This window comes from Apostichopus japonicus, chromosome 22, assembly GCF_037975245.1.
Source record: "Apostichopus japonicus isolate 1M-3 chromosome 22, ASM3797524v1, whole genome shotgun sequence".
NCBI classification, from domain to species: domain Eukaryota; kingdom Metazoa; phylum Echinodermata; class Holothuroidea; order Aspidochirotida; family Stichopodidae; genus Apostichopus; species Apostichopus japonicus.
Window position 1 is genome coordinate 7,067,932 of NC_092582.1, and position 18,018 is coordinate 7,085,949.

Here is an 18,018-nt window from a genome sequence, read left to right on the forward strand (position 1 = left end):
TTTATATCAGGTAAAATCCTACTATAGCTTAGGGCTACATTCTACATTGTATGTTCTTGGCCTAGCGTGTCACTATAGGTCTAACTTCCCCTACCAAGCCAATTACACCTACCTTCAAACTTACCAAGCAATTAAATTAGGTCATTTGTCTGTATCCGATATTTAAATCCCGAATTTTTACAAAGAAGTGAATGAAAGGGAGGCAAAAACTGACCAACATTAACGTCAACAACAACGATCTAGGCCTTTGTAGAAATGGATCATGATCAACTGCCTCAGTGCCTGTATATATGTAAATAATTTGCGTGTGACACAGGTATGCACGTACAGATACAGGTGTTCATGTACTCCTTGAGAAGCTTTGGCGCCAAATTATAAGTCGCATGGCATTACAGTTAATAACCAAACTGTGCCTACGTTTGATGACATACCACGCCTATTTAGCGTCCAGCAACGTATTTCATTGGCTGATTTGTGTCGTACGGTCAATGTAGATCAGAGGAGCGAAGGAAGAAAGATTCATTTGGCGGTAGTTTTCAAAGACTCTGCATGTTCAAGGTGAATGACGTTATGACGCATCTGAAAGGTACAACTTTGCCCAGGCGCGTAGCCAGGAATTTGCCAAGGGAGGGGCGAAACTGTAGATTCGGCATTGCAAACTATCTAAGCGTAGCGCCACCATGAGTTGGCGCGAAGCGTACAAGAAAATTTTGGCTGAAAATGCCTCCCAGATCGCTTGAAATGGCACTTCCCAGGCCTTGTAAGTTGCATCTTAGCATTTTCTCTTTTGAAAATACTAGCGATATCATAAAAACATTAAAAAAAAATATGCTCAAGGAGGGGGGGGGGGGGGCGGCTGCCCCCTTCGCCCCCCCTTGGCTACGCGCCCGACTGTGCCAAGTTGTCAAGGGGTGCGGAAGTACTTTTAATCTGGGGGGGGCACCAACGTCGAAGGGCACTTTATAGAAATTCGATTGGACTGATGCAGCCTGATATTTAGTACCCTTTATAACTCTTATTGTATTATCTTATTTGCGTATACACATCACTGCATCAACGCCCCCCCCCCCTTCAAGGAAACAATGCATACTAGCACTGCAATATCCAATGTGCACATTGGGAAACAAGGAACAAGTTTTCTTTCGAGACAAAATGAGGTGAAATCATTATCAAGTCCAAGTCCCTGCACACGCGATCGATACATGCATGAAAGCAAATGAAATATGTCAAAATACGAAAGGATGGGGTAGGTTATGGGATATTAAAACTATACTCATTATTTATATATAGTAGGCTATAAATGGCTTCTGCTTATTACAAAGTCACAATGTAATATAGCAATGCATTTTTGGAAATGCACTAGGATTTTTTGGCAAATTTAATATGCATAATGGCACCCACCAGAATGTTAGAAGCCTTGTGGTAGTAAACATAGGCGTAGGAGGCGGGGGGGGGGGGGGGGCCCGACCAAAAAATTTTGTGAAAATTCGGGCAATACGCTGAGAATTTTTCGGGCACCTACTGAAAGAAAAATAATTTGCTATGTGTTTTTCAATCGTTATACTGATATTATTATGATCATGATTGTTGTAACGACTTTCCCAATAATTCTAACCAATATAGAAGAGTAATAACACTGCAAATGATTGTATGTTATTGGCATGCGATGTTATAACCGATGCATGCCTATATGATATGCACATTAACATGTTGAACGCGCGCGCGCGGAGCGCGCGAAAAATTTGGCTAATATTCTTCGGGCAAGTGTTACAGCCCCCCAAATCAAATTGGGCTCCTACGCCTATGGTAGTAAACATATAAAACTTCCCGAAATATTTCAATAGACGTGGGTTTCGCTTTGTAAACTCTTTTTTTTTTATTTAGAAATTTAAATGTAGAAAAAGGGCACATTTTTAACCTGAGGAAAAGTGGGGGGCACGTGCCCCCTGTGCCCCCCCCCCCCCCGGTTCCGCCGCCCTTGCAAGTTGTTCAGCACAATGTAAAGGAAAGATCAAACATACGTTGTTTTTGCAGAAAATTGCAAGACCAATCTAACCAACACGCTACATAATTCTTTTACCGTATTCCAGAGATATCGAGGGCTATAGTAACTTGAATCCAGTTTCCGTTTAAAATAGATACAAATGTGTCTTTTGGGGCTCAAAATAGACATCGTTTGAAATGTATCCTGGAGGGATCTTTACAGGCTACTCACATGTCGGGGGAGGGACTCTGATATGAGCTCGTTTATTGTGAGGCATATTTACGTACTACAAATTAACCTCTGCAATGATAATAGGATGCACACAGCAAGGCTGCTTCTATATCGGGGGGGGGGGGTAAAATTCGGGGATTCCCCCACCCTGTTGTATATTATGGAGACAATCAAAGGACAGTGTACCTCATCGTTGCATCAGAGAACGTCATGTTATTCACAATATGTGATTAATTATTGAGTGAAGTGAAAACAAGCTATAGTTTTTATTATAATTTCACATGCTTTAAATGGATATCCACATGATAACACCCACAGGGCCTAATTCTTGTTATGAATATAAAGCAGGGGCGTCAATCCCGATTGAAAAGTGGGGGGGGGGGCATAAACTTAAGGAGTGACAGCGAGCGCCTTGGAAGGCGAAAAACCTTTCTCGGGTGGGGTCACATCTTATTAATGCTTACACTTATCTATTTAACATCCGGAGGTAACTTAGGGCCTTTATAATTAAAATTGAAACTTAAACCACAACGGAAACATTCTTAAATTTGCACTCAAGAATAAATCATCTAGTTATATAGATGTCTACAGCATGCTCACATATGGTATCATAAGTACATTTAAAAAGCACTGTCGGGTACATTAACTTGGCACATTGGATACAGTACTGGGCACATTCTCTCTATCGGAAACATAGAAACCTATCAGAATAAAGATACTTCAGGGCTGTAGCCTGGGTGGAATTTCTAGGGGACAGTTGAAGAACATCGAAACATTATGTGTCGTCCAACTGCTACATAGTGATGATTTGATGCGTATATACCGGGCCCTATTGAGGAAATCTTTAGGTGGATGGGCCATCTCCTAAAAGGGACCGGCATGGCACTACCTAAACGTAGTGCACCATTAGTTGTAGCGAAGCGTACCAAGAAAATTTGCCAAATATGCCGCACATATTGCCGAAAATGGCACTTCCAAGGCCTTGTTAGTTGCATCTAAACATTCTTTTATTTTTGAGATCTCAAGTTTGAGGAATTTACACTTCCCAAAAAGGGAAATTAGAAGAAAAAAAAATGATTCGTTAAAATCTCTTTGTACGAAACCAGCATGCACAAATGCATTGTGGTTTCGATGATGTTACATGAGCATTTTTCTTCATGAATCTGACGTAATGTATAATAAAGGTGTACATGTTTACAAGGGTTTAACGATTTGACCTCTGATGACCCCAAATGACCTTTGACCTCATCAAAAACAATACTCTTTTTGTACGTAATGTGGTACTAAACACTAAATATGAAGTCTGCCCATGCTTCTCATCTTGAGATATCGTGTTTAAAAGGTTTCAATAATTTCACCCCTGGTGACCCCAAATTACCTTTGACTTCAAACAAAAACAATAGGCTTCTTTTACAGAATGTGGTACTCCTACACACCAAATATGAGGTCTGTCAATGATTCCTTTCTTGAGATATCGTGATTTCAAAGTTTTCACAATTTGACCCCTGGTTACCCCAAATGACCTTTGCCCTCCACCAAAAACAATAGGCTTTCATTACAGAATGTGGTACTTCTACACACCAAATATGAGGTCTGTCAATGATTCCCTTCTTGAGATATCGTGTTTACGAGGTTTTTACAATTTGACCCTTGGTCAGGCGCGTAGCCAGGGGGGGGGGGAGGGTTAAAGGGGGCAGCCGCCCCCCTCCTTGAGCATATTTTTTTAAATTGGTTTTAATATTTTTATGATATCGCTAGTATTTTCAAAAGAGAATATGCTAAGATGCAACTTAAAAGGCCTGGGAAGTGCCATTTCCAGCGATCTGGGAGGCTATTTCAGCCAAAACTTTCTGGTACGCTTCGCGCCAACTTATGGTGGCGCTACGCTTAGATAGTTTGCAATGCCGAATCTACAATTTCGCCCCTCCCTTGGCAAATTCATGGCTACGCGCCTGCCCTTGGTGACCTTAAATGACCGTTGACCTCCACCAAAAACGATACACTTTTTGTACATAATGTAGTAATTCTACCCACTAAATATGAAGTATGCTCATGCTTCTCATCTTGAGATATCGTGTTTAAAAGGTTTTTTACAATTTGATCCCTGGTTACCCCAACTGACATTTGCCCTCCACCTTAAAAAATATGCTTCTTTTACATAATGTGGTACTCTTACACACCAAGTATGAGGTCTGTCACTGATTCCCTTCTTGAGATATCGTGTTTAGAAGGTTTTCACAATTTGACCCCTTGCGACCCAAATGACTTTTGACTTCGACCAAAAACAATTATCTTCTTGTACTTAATGTGGTACTTCTACACATCAAATATGAGGTCCTCCCAAGCTTTCCTTCTTTAGATATCGTAGTTACAAAGTTTTCACAATTTGACCCTTGTGACCCCAAATGACTTTTGACCTCCACCCCCCCAAAAAAGGTTCTTGTACTTAATGTGGTACTTCTACACACCAAATATGAATTGGTATGACCTTCCCTTCTTCCTGCTTTTACTTATTGTTTTACACAGGTAATTGAAGATGGGGAATGTATATGTAAATTAATTGTTAGGTTTGTGTTATCATTATTTGTTTTACATGCCAAAAAGGAACATCCTGGGGGGGGGGGCGGTGATGAGCTGAGTGGGTGAGCAGTGTAGGGAACTGTGCCCCAATAATCGTAGTTAAAACATCAGTGCACTGATATTGGGCGAATAATACAACTCAGTGATAGGCCTACACAAAACATGTATACGTAATAAATTTATTTATAAACCCGATAGTTCACATTAGACGTTAAATCTTATGATCTCTCTACGTTTATTGTTATTCTAACAAAACTCGTGAAAGCCAAGACAAGCGCACGGACATCGCGTCCACGATCGTGCATATACGTGATAAGCTGTGAAACTAAACATGGTTTTGTGTTTGAACTTCATTCCTACAATACGTGACTAGAATCTTAAGTTTGTACAATACTGGCTAATGAAATCGTAAAAATGATACGAACATTTCGCTTAAAGTAACTGAGATAGCACATATAGTCCAAACGTTCACATTATCGTAGACCTACTTTCTTTTAAGGAAGTGAAAATCTCAGGGGCAACTTCCCCGTGCCCCCCCCCCCCTACCATTTGGAGGCTACGGTCCTGTACTTACTTGGCATCAGTTAACTTAATCACAAATAAAACATTTTGTGAAAATATGTACATAACTACTAAGCTATAGTACTTGAGGTATAATGAGTAAAACCGTTATAACAACAACAATATTAGCAGGTTAATATAACCAGGCGTAAGCACCATATGTATATGTTTCTCTCTCAAAACCCCTGTGAAATTCATGAATATCTTAAAAACATTTAAAACTATCATGAATGGCTCTGCTAACCAAACTGAATAAACAATATAATTTGCAAATATTATTATATTGCTCGTACGTGAAATACAACATGCTATCAAATATAAAAATAATATACTAGAAAGGAGATTAGCGAATGCTGCGGTTTTTCGTTGACTGCTGGCTTTGCATAGCCTCAGCGGTGTATGGGCGCAGTTCCTCGTTTAAATCCTCGTTTAATATTCTTATTTCAAACCAGTTAAAAGTTCTACTTTCCATCGTGTGGGAGGGAGGGGGGTGAGCAGATGGAAATAAACATTTATAACTATCTCATATATAGTGAATCATTATGAGCCTGATAGGCGTAGCGCCCCTTATAAAGTAAGTAAGTTCGGGCTGGTTTGACATCTACGCGTAATAAAAGACTTGAAAGAAGTGACCACCCTTGATCAGCTAATGAGTGACACACCCCTGTACCTTCATGGCCGTTTACTATATCAATACATTTGGAAAACAAATCTTGCCAAATTCATTTATATATGTCGTTCCCTTTTGCTGGTATCGTATTCCACTTATTAATTTATTTTTTCAAGGAAAACCATGCCTCGTTGTAGGATCAACGCTTTACCTACCCATCGAGTGACGTCTCACTTCCCCCAGGGACCAAAATCACGTGATGTTTGACTAGTTGTACAAAAAAAAAAGTGTTTGGCCAATCGTCCACTCTTTAAAATCTTTGGTTTATGAAAATGTCGCTTCTGGTTACTACTGATTCATTCTTAGAAAACCTTTGAATCCACACATAGCAAGTGTACGTACTTATCCTATGATTTAAAAATGTACACCATCTGTATGTTGGGATATCAATAATATAATTTACCTGCATACCAATGTTATGAAAGTATTACTTGCAAGTTCTTTCTGACACAATGATTAAAGACATGAATGTGATTTCCGGACGGTGATAAGTTACGTTTGACAAATGTGAATGCCGAAATGCCTAGCGTGTATGTCGACATGCTGGCTTTCTCGGAATTTGGAGGTGATGATTTAATTTCCAAAAGAAGGAGAAATTCCGATGGATTGTAAAACTTAAGTTAAGTAGATGTGTTGCATGGTACATCAAAGACACTTTGCATGAATTTCTTGTGGCATAAATATTTATCAATTATTTGGCATTCGAATGTCCCTTTGCGATACGTTTACATTTGGTTCAAGCCCATTAAACACCTCGTAAGTTATTATGTACATTGATGTATATTGAAAATGTTTGAAAATTAGGGGTGGGGTGATTATGATACAATATTTGAGATGGGGGCTCGTCATCGACCGTCATGCTGACAGATATATTCCGACACATACGAAGACGTTAATTATACTTTATGAAGTATGGTTTGGGTTTCGATGTTAATCAATAAACTAAAATCCCATGAATAAATAGGTCATTAAGTAAACAACTTTCACTTAAAAAATGAACATAGTATATACAATTTGAAAGTTTCCCTGCAGGGCTTCTTTAAATGTGTATTTTTTTTCATGATTGAAACAAACTCATAACCTACTTGCAAATTGACCTTTATAATGTTAATGCACCCTATATGTGGGCTGGGGCTGCCTTAGTTTAATTACTGACCGACAATGAAAGCTTAGTTAGTACAATCACAAAGCATGCTGTTAAAGTATATTCTTCTATATATTCGAGAAAAGCAAACCTTATAGTTCCAATGCTCCTACTTGCGTGCAATGTAATCATGGGGTAATGACTTTGATATTAAAATGACACAACTAATCGCTCCTTGACTGTAAACGATCTTATAAAACCTAAAAGTTTACTTAATCTGATGTGCATGTTTCCGTTTAATATATATAACAATCACTATTTACCTACCAAGCAATATGTATAATCTTTGATATTGTTTGTTCAATCGGTTCATCATATTCTGTAGACTTAATATTCACTCTTTATGAGTTCATTACGTTCCTATATCCGTATCCAATCTTGATAGACGCAAGTGAAAAGTATAATCTCACTATACAGAATATGACGTCACTTGTTAAACGAATGATAGTTAGGATACATGCATGTCTCATTATTGCGTTGATAGAACATTGATAGAATCTTATGCTGAAGCCAATTCACTGATTCAAAATATTTACTAATTCAACTGTATGTTTGTAAGGTACCGTGTAGGAACAGTATATAATGCATTTCTCACTGTTTACTTACTAACAGAATAGTAAACTTTAATCTTATTTGCTAAATCGGTTTATCATATTCTGTAGACTTAATACACACACTCTTAATGAGTTTATTACGTCACTTTTATGATATAATCTTGATAGACACAAGTGTAACCTACAGTTCTATTTTAGAAAAATTAAGTCATTGCCCATCAAATTGCATGCCTTACAATAATACGTACGGAAGGTGGGTGATGGAGTATAGTTTGAGCTGAGTATCGTGCACATAATGTCAATGACGGGTGGGAAGGGGGGGGGGGTTGGGTGAGAAGCGGGTGACCTAGGTAGGGCTGGACCTTTATGGAAGGGCGAAAGGCCATTTTAAAGAAGAAAGAGGTGTGGGCCTATGGTAATTGAAGCCGTCTTCCATGTCTTAGGAGTCAAATACACGTTCTAATAGTTGCATGGTGCATTCTAATGTCATATTAAGATTATAATTTATAGGTCTATAATTATATGGGTAAACGCAAGACTGTACTAATCCTAAATTTTGTTTAAGGTTGAAGAGGGGTTATGGACCAGGAGGAGTGGTCTAAATCTTCTCCAACTGAATGTAAGAAATGCCGAGCCATGACTAAGGTGGAGGAGGAGGGCGTGGTGGCGCACATCACTGGTTGAACTGTGATGCTTAAATAAAGTCAATCGCCTTTCATCCTAAGATCGTTTTCGATCGTTAAGAACTGATAACTGAGTCGGGATGCCTAATTATATTACCTGTATATCCTATATATTTTATCTCCCTTTATGTCTGCCGAGGATCAGGCTCTTAAACCAGTTCTCTAAATGAATAAAAATAAATCTAAAGTAAAGTAATACACTGAAGATGAAAGATAACATGGGCTTCTCAGACCATACCGCTATCTCGTCTTTTCCTATAGTAACACAGAGCTACTTATATACTCTTTAACCAAGTTGTAACACTACTTCACCACCTACTCTCTGTTTACTCAATCAACATAAGGAATGGCTAATTTAACTGTAAAAATAAAAACTTTGTTTAAATCAAAGTATTAAAGACATTTACATTAGGTCGCGGTAGCAATGCGTATGTTTGTATTATGGTAATTATGTTTTCTCTATGTAGGTGAGCGCGTGTTCTAACTTTGTCTCAACTAATTGTTTCCCATCGGGCCGAAGAATAGAAGACTTTCGTAGGTTCTACACCGATTTCCATCATTTCTTCTTTCATTTTGTTTGTATAACCTAGCCCTACACGACAGGCTAATCGGTCTCTCTCGGACATTTTGGCTAGTTCTGAAGCACAACATTCTTTGAATTTGTATACGTATTTTGATGTCATAAAAGTGAACAGCGCCGCCAGTTTAAATGAGACAACAACATAAAATGAGATAACAGCATCAAAGTAGACAACAACGTTGAAGGAGACAACAGCAGCACTTGAGACAACAACATCAAAGAAGACAACAACATTGAAGGAGACAACAACATGCAATGACACAACAACAAATTCAAACGAGAAAACGATGATAACAGACATCATAGAAGTAAACAACATAATACATGACTCTTTCGGTTTCCATACAATGAACAGTTTGAGAATACATACTAAAACACAGCTAGAGAAACAAGGCTAATTTATCAAGCTTCCAGCTAGATATAGCTAGTACGGTTGTTTAGATATATACAACACTACAGATTATTCACTTTGTGGAATGAGTACGTGACGTCATACATGGACTACACATACAACTGGATTTATGTTTCTTTCAAGTTGATTGGCTTATTTAAAAATAAATCAAGTTTGTGACAAGAAGTAAATTTAATTGGTGCACTGTAATTGAGTGATTTCAGCGAACCTTTAACAACATGTTCAATGTTGGAAGTGTCATATAGTTGCATCAACTAAACTCAAAGAGAGTTTTATACTCCCGCTCCTGGAAATAAAATGGTTTGAACCATCCTCTACAGCAACTGAGTCTAAAGGAATATAGGATAATTGAAATATCGTATCAAATTTACGATTTAAACGAAGAACTGTCATTTTTAATTTACTGCAATATCACTAAAACGGATGGAGTCATATTATTGATGGAATGTTCCTATATCTGAAGATAGGTATCTTTTGATGATCACTAATAATTAAGTTTAACGAAGACTAAAACCTAGTCCAGTGGCGATCTCCAAAATCGAAAACAACCTCGGACAGTGGGATCTGAGTTAGCTCATACCATTTAAAAAGGATTAATACATTTTTAGTTATTTGTGATAACATGTTCTTCTTTACTAGTGCATATATAAAAAGAATTTTTGTTGTAAGGTAGTAAACCTTCGTAAAGTTACTCCCTGTGCTTGAATATGAATACTTACGTCATATCTGGCTGCTATCTCAAGTAGCTGGATGGTAGATCTCTGTAGTAATCTACTGTCCTTGTTACGGATGTACACTTGTCCTGAACACAGATCCCTGACGGTGTCCTTGATGTCGTCAACCTTTCCAGTTTGTTCCAGGATACAAAGAATTGCAAACTTGTCTCCGTCCTTAATGCTCTCCAAGTACTGGATTATTTTTGCTCCTGCGGTAGGATTCAGTCCACAAGCAAAGCGATAGAGATACTGAAGGTCAAACGGGTCCATCCTCCTCAAGAATAGTCTTAATTCAGAGACTTCGTGTTCTAATACGACTAGCATTAACCTGTAAGAGGCGTAAAATTCACAGAATATTTTGTGATAGAACCTAACCTGAATAGTAAAGCTCTCAGTATACGCCGAGTCATTGTCACTTAGAACTTGTTCCTCGACAAGGATACCAACGCCAACATACTGATCGTAAAATTCTTTACCAAGTCGTTTTACCATTTCATCCTTTCTCCAGACGATCTGCTGGCCTTCTTTACTAAGACCCTCGTAAGCTAGTTTGTTCAGTTCATCGTGTTCACTTTCATATTTTAGGATCAATTGCCTAACACTGTCGTCCCTGGTCTTATTGCGCATGTGCTCATGAAAGCACGTGATCATATACTTAAAGAAACTCGTGACTGATTTGAATTTCTTAAACTCCTTATTTTCATGAGCGATGTGACCAAACATGACGAAAAAGAGCGGAACCTGACAGAGATCAGCTAAGATGGGGTTTTCCCGGAGTCGTTGTTTGATCTGTTTCAAGGCTTTTTGATCGTTACCTACGACAGCCTTACGGAGATACTCATCTCGCGCGTCGTCATCGAATCCAGTCAGTTTTACTCGTTTTGTCAGTTTTGGAAACTTCTTTGGAAGGTATCTTGTCGTCAGAGTTACATCATGATTTGGGAACATCTCTCTCATGATGATGCTTCTGACGTCATTTCCTGTGATCTTATCTTGATTAGGATACTCGTCGTAGCCATCAAGAAGGATTTCTACGGAGGAAGTGTTCTTTAGAACATCCTCAATATCTTTATCAGATAAACGAGAACCAGACGCAAGGAAGCGGTTGATGGCTCTGTAGATCGACTTCACACCACCGAGTTGTCTTAACCTGAGAAGGATGAGTATCTCTACGTCACCAAATGGGGAATCCTGGACACCATTACACCAATCATAGGCAAGCTGTAGGGTCAAAGTTGATTTACCGTATCCAGGTTCACCCTCTAATATACGTCTTGTTGATTTGATACGACGATCGCTATAGATTCTCTTGTAAGACTCTAACCTTTCCCATGAAGTCTCCTGACCTCGCACACCTGCCTCATTAGCAACCAAGAAGTGGACACTGCCCTCAACAAATACCTTATCCACACAGTACAGTCTATCTCTGATGTAAGGTATAGGCTGTACCGAGTTATATTGACCTGTGTATGTTGACCTCAGTGAGCTAATCAGTCGCTTCTTCTTTTCTGTGTAGTAAACAAACATTGATTGCCATGAAGAATATTAATTACTTAGAGTGGTGAACATTAATGTAGCATTAAAAGGTGTGCCACGAACGTACGACTTGTAAAATTAATTTCTAATACTTCATCTATTTCATAGCGTCATAAGCCCACCCCCCCCATTTCCCCTCCCCTCTTTCGTGTATACCCATTGTAGTATTGGTAATACTTCCACTGATTGTATGTCGTTTTTATGACGCAACATAAAAGTAATGAGATTCCAGCTGTGTAAAGAAAACAAGAAGAAAAGAGTATGAACATTTAAGAATTATATTGGATAACTAAAATCTCACCTTCAAGTTCTGACTCCATATTTAAGCTCAGTGGTCAGTCATTTGTACCGCGACCACTTGAAATCTATACGAGGAAAAAGTAAAATATGGCCCTGTACAAACATATATGTGTTATAAATCATGGATATTTGACGCTATAAATTACTAAAAGGCCTAATAGAATATAGAAAGGATGGAGTTGATTGGTTTTAGTGAGGATCTCCGAGATAACTTTGAACAGTACTAAGCATTGGACCATTATAAATCCTTATCCATTTCCGCCCCACCCCCCTCCTTCCGTTCCAACCCCAGCCCCTTCAAACTTTTAGCGTACAATAGTATATACGCTTTTTTGTGTCAGTCTTTATCTACGTTATTTCTATATATCACTTCACCATTCAAAGACCGACTTTAGTTGAACTTTGTCATACAGAGTTACAGTACTGATAAGAATTAAGAAGTACGATAAACAGGTCATTTCGTACGTAAAATGTATCGTTTTGATGCGAAAGTATTTATACGTTGGGATTTTGTTTTAGGGATCTTATAGTAAACGATAGTTTTTTTTCCCTTGTTGTTACGTTGTTGTTGAAGAGCTATATAGGTTGTCTTTAACAGGATTATCAACGATTAAGAAACATGACACAAATGAGCAGTCATGTTACACTAAAAAGCAAGAATAAAGGAACTGACGTCATCGTCACCTTTGCTTCAACGGAGAAATCTTGAAAACGAAAAGAGGCAAATTTGTGCATTGTGCATTGTTGATTATATATCACATCGGACATTAAAGTATTGTATAAAATCTTCATTGCCCGGTGTATTATCTAATCGTGAATCAAATCAATCAATAATTATGTAATGGAATGTTAACTTGTTTTTATTCACGCGAAGAGAACCTATGTAGTATTCATGTACACATTTATGCCCCTCCCCACCTAGAGGTGGCCATGCAGGTTACAAGAGAAGCAGATGAGGAGCCTGGTCACGATTGGAAACAGTTACGGAAATAAATAATGATCCCGACTTTGACGAACTCGCTTGAACTCTCGACAGAATACTTTATGAAATGGTTAATAGATTCCCAACCACGGGCTCTTCTGTTGATGCTGCTATAGGATGAAACGTTTGGTTAAAGAAAAAGACGATAATAAACCTACACGTCACAGATAATACCTGAAGAGAATTGATTTTACTTTCTTTTATTGTTGCTTACAGGAAGGAGAAGTCTACGTGACGATCGTATGCGTTTTCAAAGATACGAATTTTCTATGCTCCTTCGAATTTGATTGACTCTTATATTTTCTTTATCCTCTGTTTTGTGGTCATGCTAAAATATAACGTATTGAGGCGTTGATTTTGCACAATATAGGTAAAAATGATTGACTATTTCGATGATTTGGCAGTGGAATATTAATTTCATTCGACGTTCACAAAATCACAGCAAAATAATTCTCCAACAAAAGCAATGAACTAATAACTTACCAAACATAGTAAGCCGGATGAAAATTAGACTTAACGAAAGTCAAGGGACAATCCATGTAGGAAGCCAACTTGGCGTCTTTGGAGTAACCCTAGTCATGTGGTTCACGCCCATACATATAATACTCTGTAAGTGAAGTTCTGTCTGACTATACGTATATATTATATAGCTGATACTGGTATCTGCAATGCGAGTGCAGCTTTGAACTTTTACACAATTTACACATTTTTTTAAACATTTATGGAGGCTGATAAATTGTCATCCATGAAACTGCAGAGTATCGTAAAGTCAAGGGCAGTATATACAGTAACAATAACATCACAAAGTCGAATAGAGACCGTGCCTGACATTGTATGCATTATAACTGTTTACTTTGATCAAGTGCCAATAACAACTCTATATATTCCGAATGGTAAATATATCTTAAGTTCAAGTTGCACAAAACGAAACTATCTGTTCCATTTAGTGACAAGCAATGAAAAATCATATAGACCTTTTACATTATTATCTTGTTCATTTTCATTACCAACGTATTTTTAGATGTGTAACAGTATGCAGACGGCTTACAAGTTGCAATGTTCAGTAACATTCATGTCGTTATTGTCTTTTGAAGAAACAAAAGCTGGCTATATTCCTAGTAAAACGTTATTCTGTTGAATGTGATCTAAATATGTCAAGAAACTGTGGAATCTCAGTCATGAAAACGTAAAGAACACAATCTACTTGTGTCTTTTTTAGAGGAGCGCCAAAGCGTTGATGACATCTTAGTGACAAAATTACAAAATGCTTTCTGTTCAGGAGGAGTAGCTAAGTTTTACATCCGGAATTTCGTATTATTAACATAACGTTATCGTAGTACTGCACAACATAGCTATTTTGTGTTGGAATCCGTCAAAATGAATATGTAATGCGCGTTATATTGATATTGTAAATTAAACAAACCAAACTGCTGGGTGAAAAACACTTAGATAATATCACAGAGTTCAATGAGCATATTGTCATAAACTACCTACGTCATCAGCAATAAATCAGATATTATGGCTTATAAGAAAAACAAGAAACACAGTTTTTTGAAAGTTCAAGTGGAACAAACATTTACCTTTCGGAGCCAGCTATATTTGATAACAGGCATTTGAACGTGATTCGACATTTGACATGCCGAGTGTCGCTTCGATGTGGATAAGGGGTGGGGATCGGAATTCGAAGAACGGTGGCATGGGTTGTGCTGTTTTGGGGCATATTAAGCGAAGTAAAGATGGTATTCGGAGCGAGAGCAAATGACGATAAACAAGGACGCCGACTTAATTCTTCCTTTATTAATTTTCACCCAATTTCCACAATCAACTATACGCACTGACTTAGCCAGTTTCTTGCAAGATAAATATGCAGCACTTGATATGCATTCATACCATGTATCAAATGATGAGAAATGAGAAAACTGCAAATTGTCAGGCTCAAAGCGCCAGGGGTTCACTCTGTGCTTTCACAACACTTGGGTAATACGCCCTTAATGATAGTTATTCAAAGCCAATTGTACGCCTTATAACACCAATAGAATCACTGTGGTCGAGTGGTGTGGACTTCGTTCGTGCAGACACGAAGATCCGGGGTTCGATTCCTTCCTTTATATATATATATATATATATATATATATATATATATATATATATATATATAATATATATATATATATATATATATATTTATACGCATGATATGTACCTTAGGTCGACAGTCTATGGTAAAATAGTTATATATATATATACACACACACACACATATATATATATATATATATATGTATATATATATATATACATATATATATATATATATACATACATACATGCTATATACGACCGTGAACTTTCTATATCATCATCGTGTACAATATATTATTATCGCGTGTTTTATACTATAATCATCTTCTTTTACATCACCGCCGTGACCGTTTACATGGTGATCTTGTCCATTTTCATTACCAACGTATATTTAGATGTTATGATTGTGTACGGTTAAGTTATTATCGTGTATTTTATATTATCATGTTTTGTCTTGATAATGTCATCATGTTCTGTTACATTATCATCGTGTATCTTCACATTATCATCGTGTATATTTACATTATCATAGTGTACATTATATAATTATCGTCTACTTGCACGTTATTATCATAATCATTTGTAACCACCTGGCTGTCCATACGCACCGTCTTATTAAGCCGAACAGCGTTGTCAGAAAAAGGAAAGGTTCGGCAGAACTTTTTGCAATTCTTGCCTAAACAAACTGCAGACGGAAAACTCCCATTGCTTAAATTTCTGTTATGTGAAAGATTATTTTAATTTAATGAGATAAGTGCACGCTGCAAGTTTAGAGCATTCAAACAGTGACCCTCTTCACAGCGACGTGTCATCCGGCAATGAAGTTAAGAAGTGTGAGCTATAAATATATAATTAACCCTTTTTGTTGTTCTTTTCTTTTCGCAGTTTATGATGCACCATGGCTCCCTCTTCATCATCGTTATGAAGCGTGGATTCCATTGGCTAATACATGTGGGAATGACGTCACGGATGGGGCTATCGAGACACGTTACCCTCAAACAGAAGATGGAGATCTCATTCTGCCGTAAGTAAACAGTTACATTTAATCGGTGCGAGAGATCCTTGGAGAAGAGTTTTGGAACAATCGGGTAAATACAAAAGCTATCTGCGTTCACTAGAAGGCAACTCAAACCCGTCTAATGAGTTTTGAAACGGAATACCTACAACCAGTGTGTGGACGTTTTTAATGTTTTGTGTGGGAGGCAGTTTATTAGGTCTTTGAGAAAACATTAAATTACCCAAAAGTTTTTGTACTGACTATCCCCAATAAGGTATTTATTAATAAGACAACAAAGATAGTGGAGGCGAAATGCATTATCGTAGACACATTCAGTGGCGTAGAAAGGTACTTTTGAGTGGGGGGGGGGGGCTGAAGACTGATGGCCGGCCTGGGGGAGGGGTCTAAGGGGAGGGGGTGTCCCCCTCCCCTTTGGATTTTTTTTTGCATTTCCAGGTGGCCTCAGATGCAATTTGGTGCAATATAGCACACTTCAACCCACCCAATCCATTTTGTATATCATTTTGCATTTTCACCTGGCCTTAGATTCAATTTGGTGCTCCAAATGAGATTTTTTTTTTCATTTGGAAATGAAAAAGGGGTTTTCTGACTTGCGAAGCGGTGGGGGGGCGGAGTGATACTTCCGCCCCTCCATATTTTTCACTGGGGGGCTGGCGCCCCCCAGCCTCACCGGTTCCTACGCCCTTGGACACATACATCACAGTGTAAACATTTATTCCTTAAAATTAACTTTCATTAGTTTCATTAGTCATCTTCATGATGTATACAATATAAAGATTTCAGTGTCCTATTAAGCTTTGTTCTAAGCCAATGAGGACACGTTACTAGTACATTTTACTATAACAGGATTCTGAAATATTCGGCTGCCTTTTTTCTTTATTGACTTCAGTTCCATTCAACCCCTGTAAGCATCTCAATCTCCCCTTCAATATATCTTTAGCTTAAACCTAAGCTTGGATATAATAAATCATGAATATATAGCCTAACTATAAACTGACTTATGTTCTACCGTTAGTTTTGAATAAAGCCTAACTATAAACTGACTTATGTTGTCGTTAGTTTTGATTATTTTTACGATCACATCGATGGTAAAATATAATGTATGAAATTTCAATTCAATCTTACTTTCCAATGTAACTATTTTAATGTAATTTTCTATTACGTTTTAACAGATCCTGTTTAATCCATGCCGGTTAATCAAACTGTCTTATACATAATTTATGAAAAGGAAAAAAGCCCCGCTAATAATAAATCTATTGCAGTTATTTTATAAATCTAGTATAGTTACGAGGGTAAAATATTTAGCGAAATATTAAACAAATTTAGACTGATTTTTTTAAATAAGGTACTAAATCAAGGAGACAATACACCAATTTACCCTATTATTAGTGAATGTTGCAATGCATTTACTATAACCTATTATGAGGGAATGTTGCAATGCATTTGTTCTCGTATGATAAACATATCTTTGTAATCTTCCTAATACTCTTATTTTCTTCCAGGGCACTGAACGGCGATCCAACTGTGTAGTCCACACAAATCACGTGACTAAACCTCGACGTAATCGTTACGGTGATCAGTAGGAATTAGTGACAATTCATAAAATATTGTACTTCGAATTTTACTATGCCATTTTTATAAGCATCATTAATATTGTAGCTAATGTAATAGATCCGTTTAGCCTTTTATAAGAACATTTTACAGATGCATGATTTTAAAGGTGAATGGTTAATTTACCATCTACTTCGTTCGGTTTAATTTTAAATGAGGTGTTCGTCTCACTATAGGCGAAATGCTGTATATTTTATCCATTGAGATTCCTGCAGTGCAGGTAGAGAGATATCGTCAGAGGTTTGTATATTTTTCTGTAGGAAACACGAATACATGGTTTGTGAGATATATCCACTCAACTTCTTCTCAATCGCACTCTACATTCTATCACGTCCCTCAAAAGAAGCCCGTTTTTGTTTGTAACACAGTTGAAA

The 18,018-nt window shown here is 37.6% G+C and overlaps 2 protein-coding genes across 2 annotated transcripts in view; both read right to left on the reverse strand.

Moving 5' to 3' along the window:
* The window catches only part of LOC139964268 (NLR family CARD domain-containing protein 4-like), a 62,182-nt gene extending 48,559 nt beyond the window's left edge, over positions 1–13,623 (reverse strand). Inside the window, exon 1 of the mRNA XM_071965739.1 lies at positions 13,417–13,623. The gene's annotated coding sequence lies outside the window, so the exon portion shown is untranslated. The remainder of the gene's footprint in view (positions 1–13,416) is intronic.
* LOC139964058 (NLR family CARD domain-containing protein 4-like) overlaps positions 9,714–18,018 on the reverse strand; it is a 44,549-nt gene continuing 36,244 nt past the window's right edge. The window contains exons 3-4 of the mRNA XM_071965383.1: positions 10,119–11,623; positions 9,714–9,728 (exon numbers count right to left, since the gene is read on the reverse strand). Of these exons, the coding sequence (XP_071821484.1) occupies positions 9,714–9,728; positions 10,119–11,623 (1,520 nt within the window). The remainder of the gene's footprint in view (positions 9,729–10,118; positions 11,624–18,018) is intronic.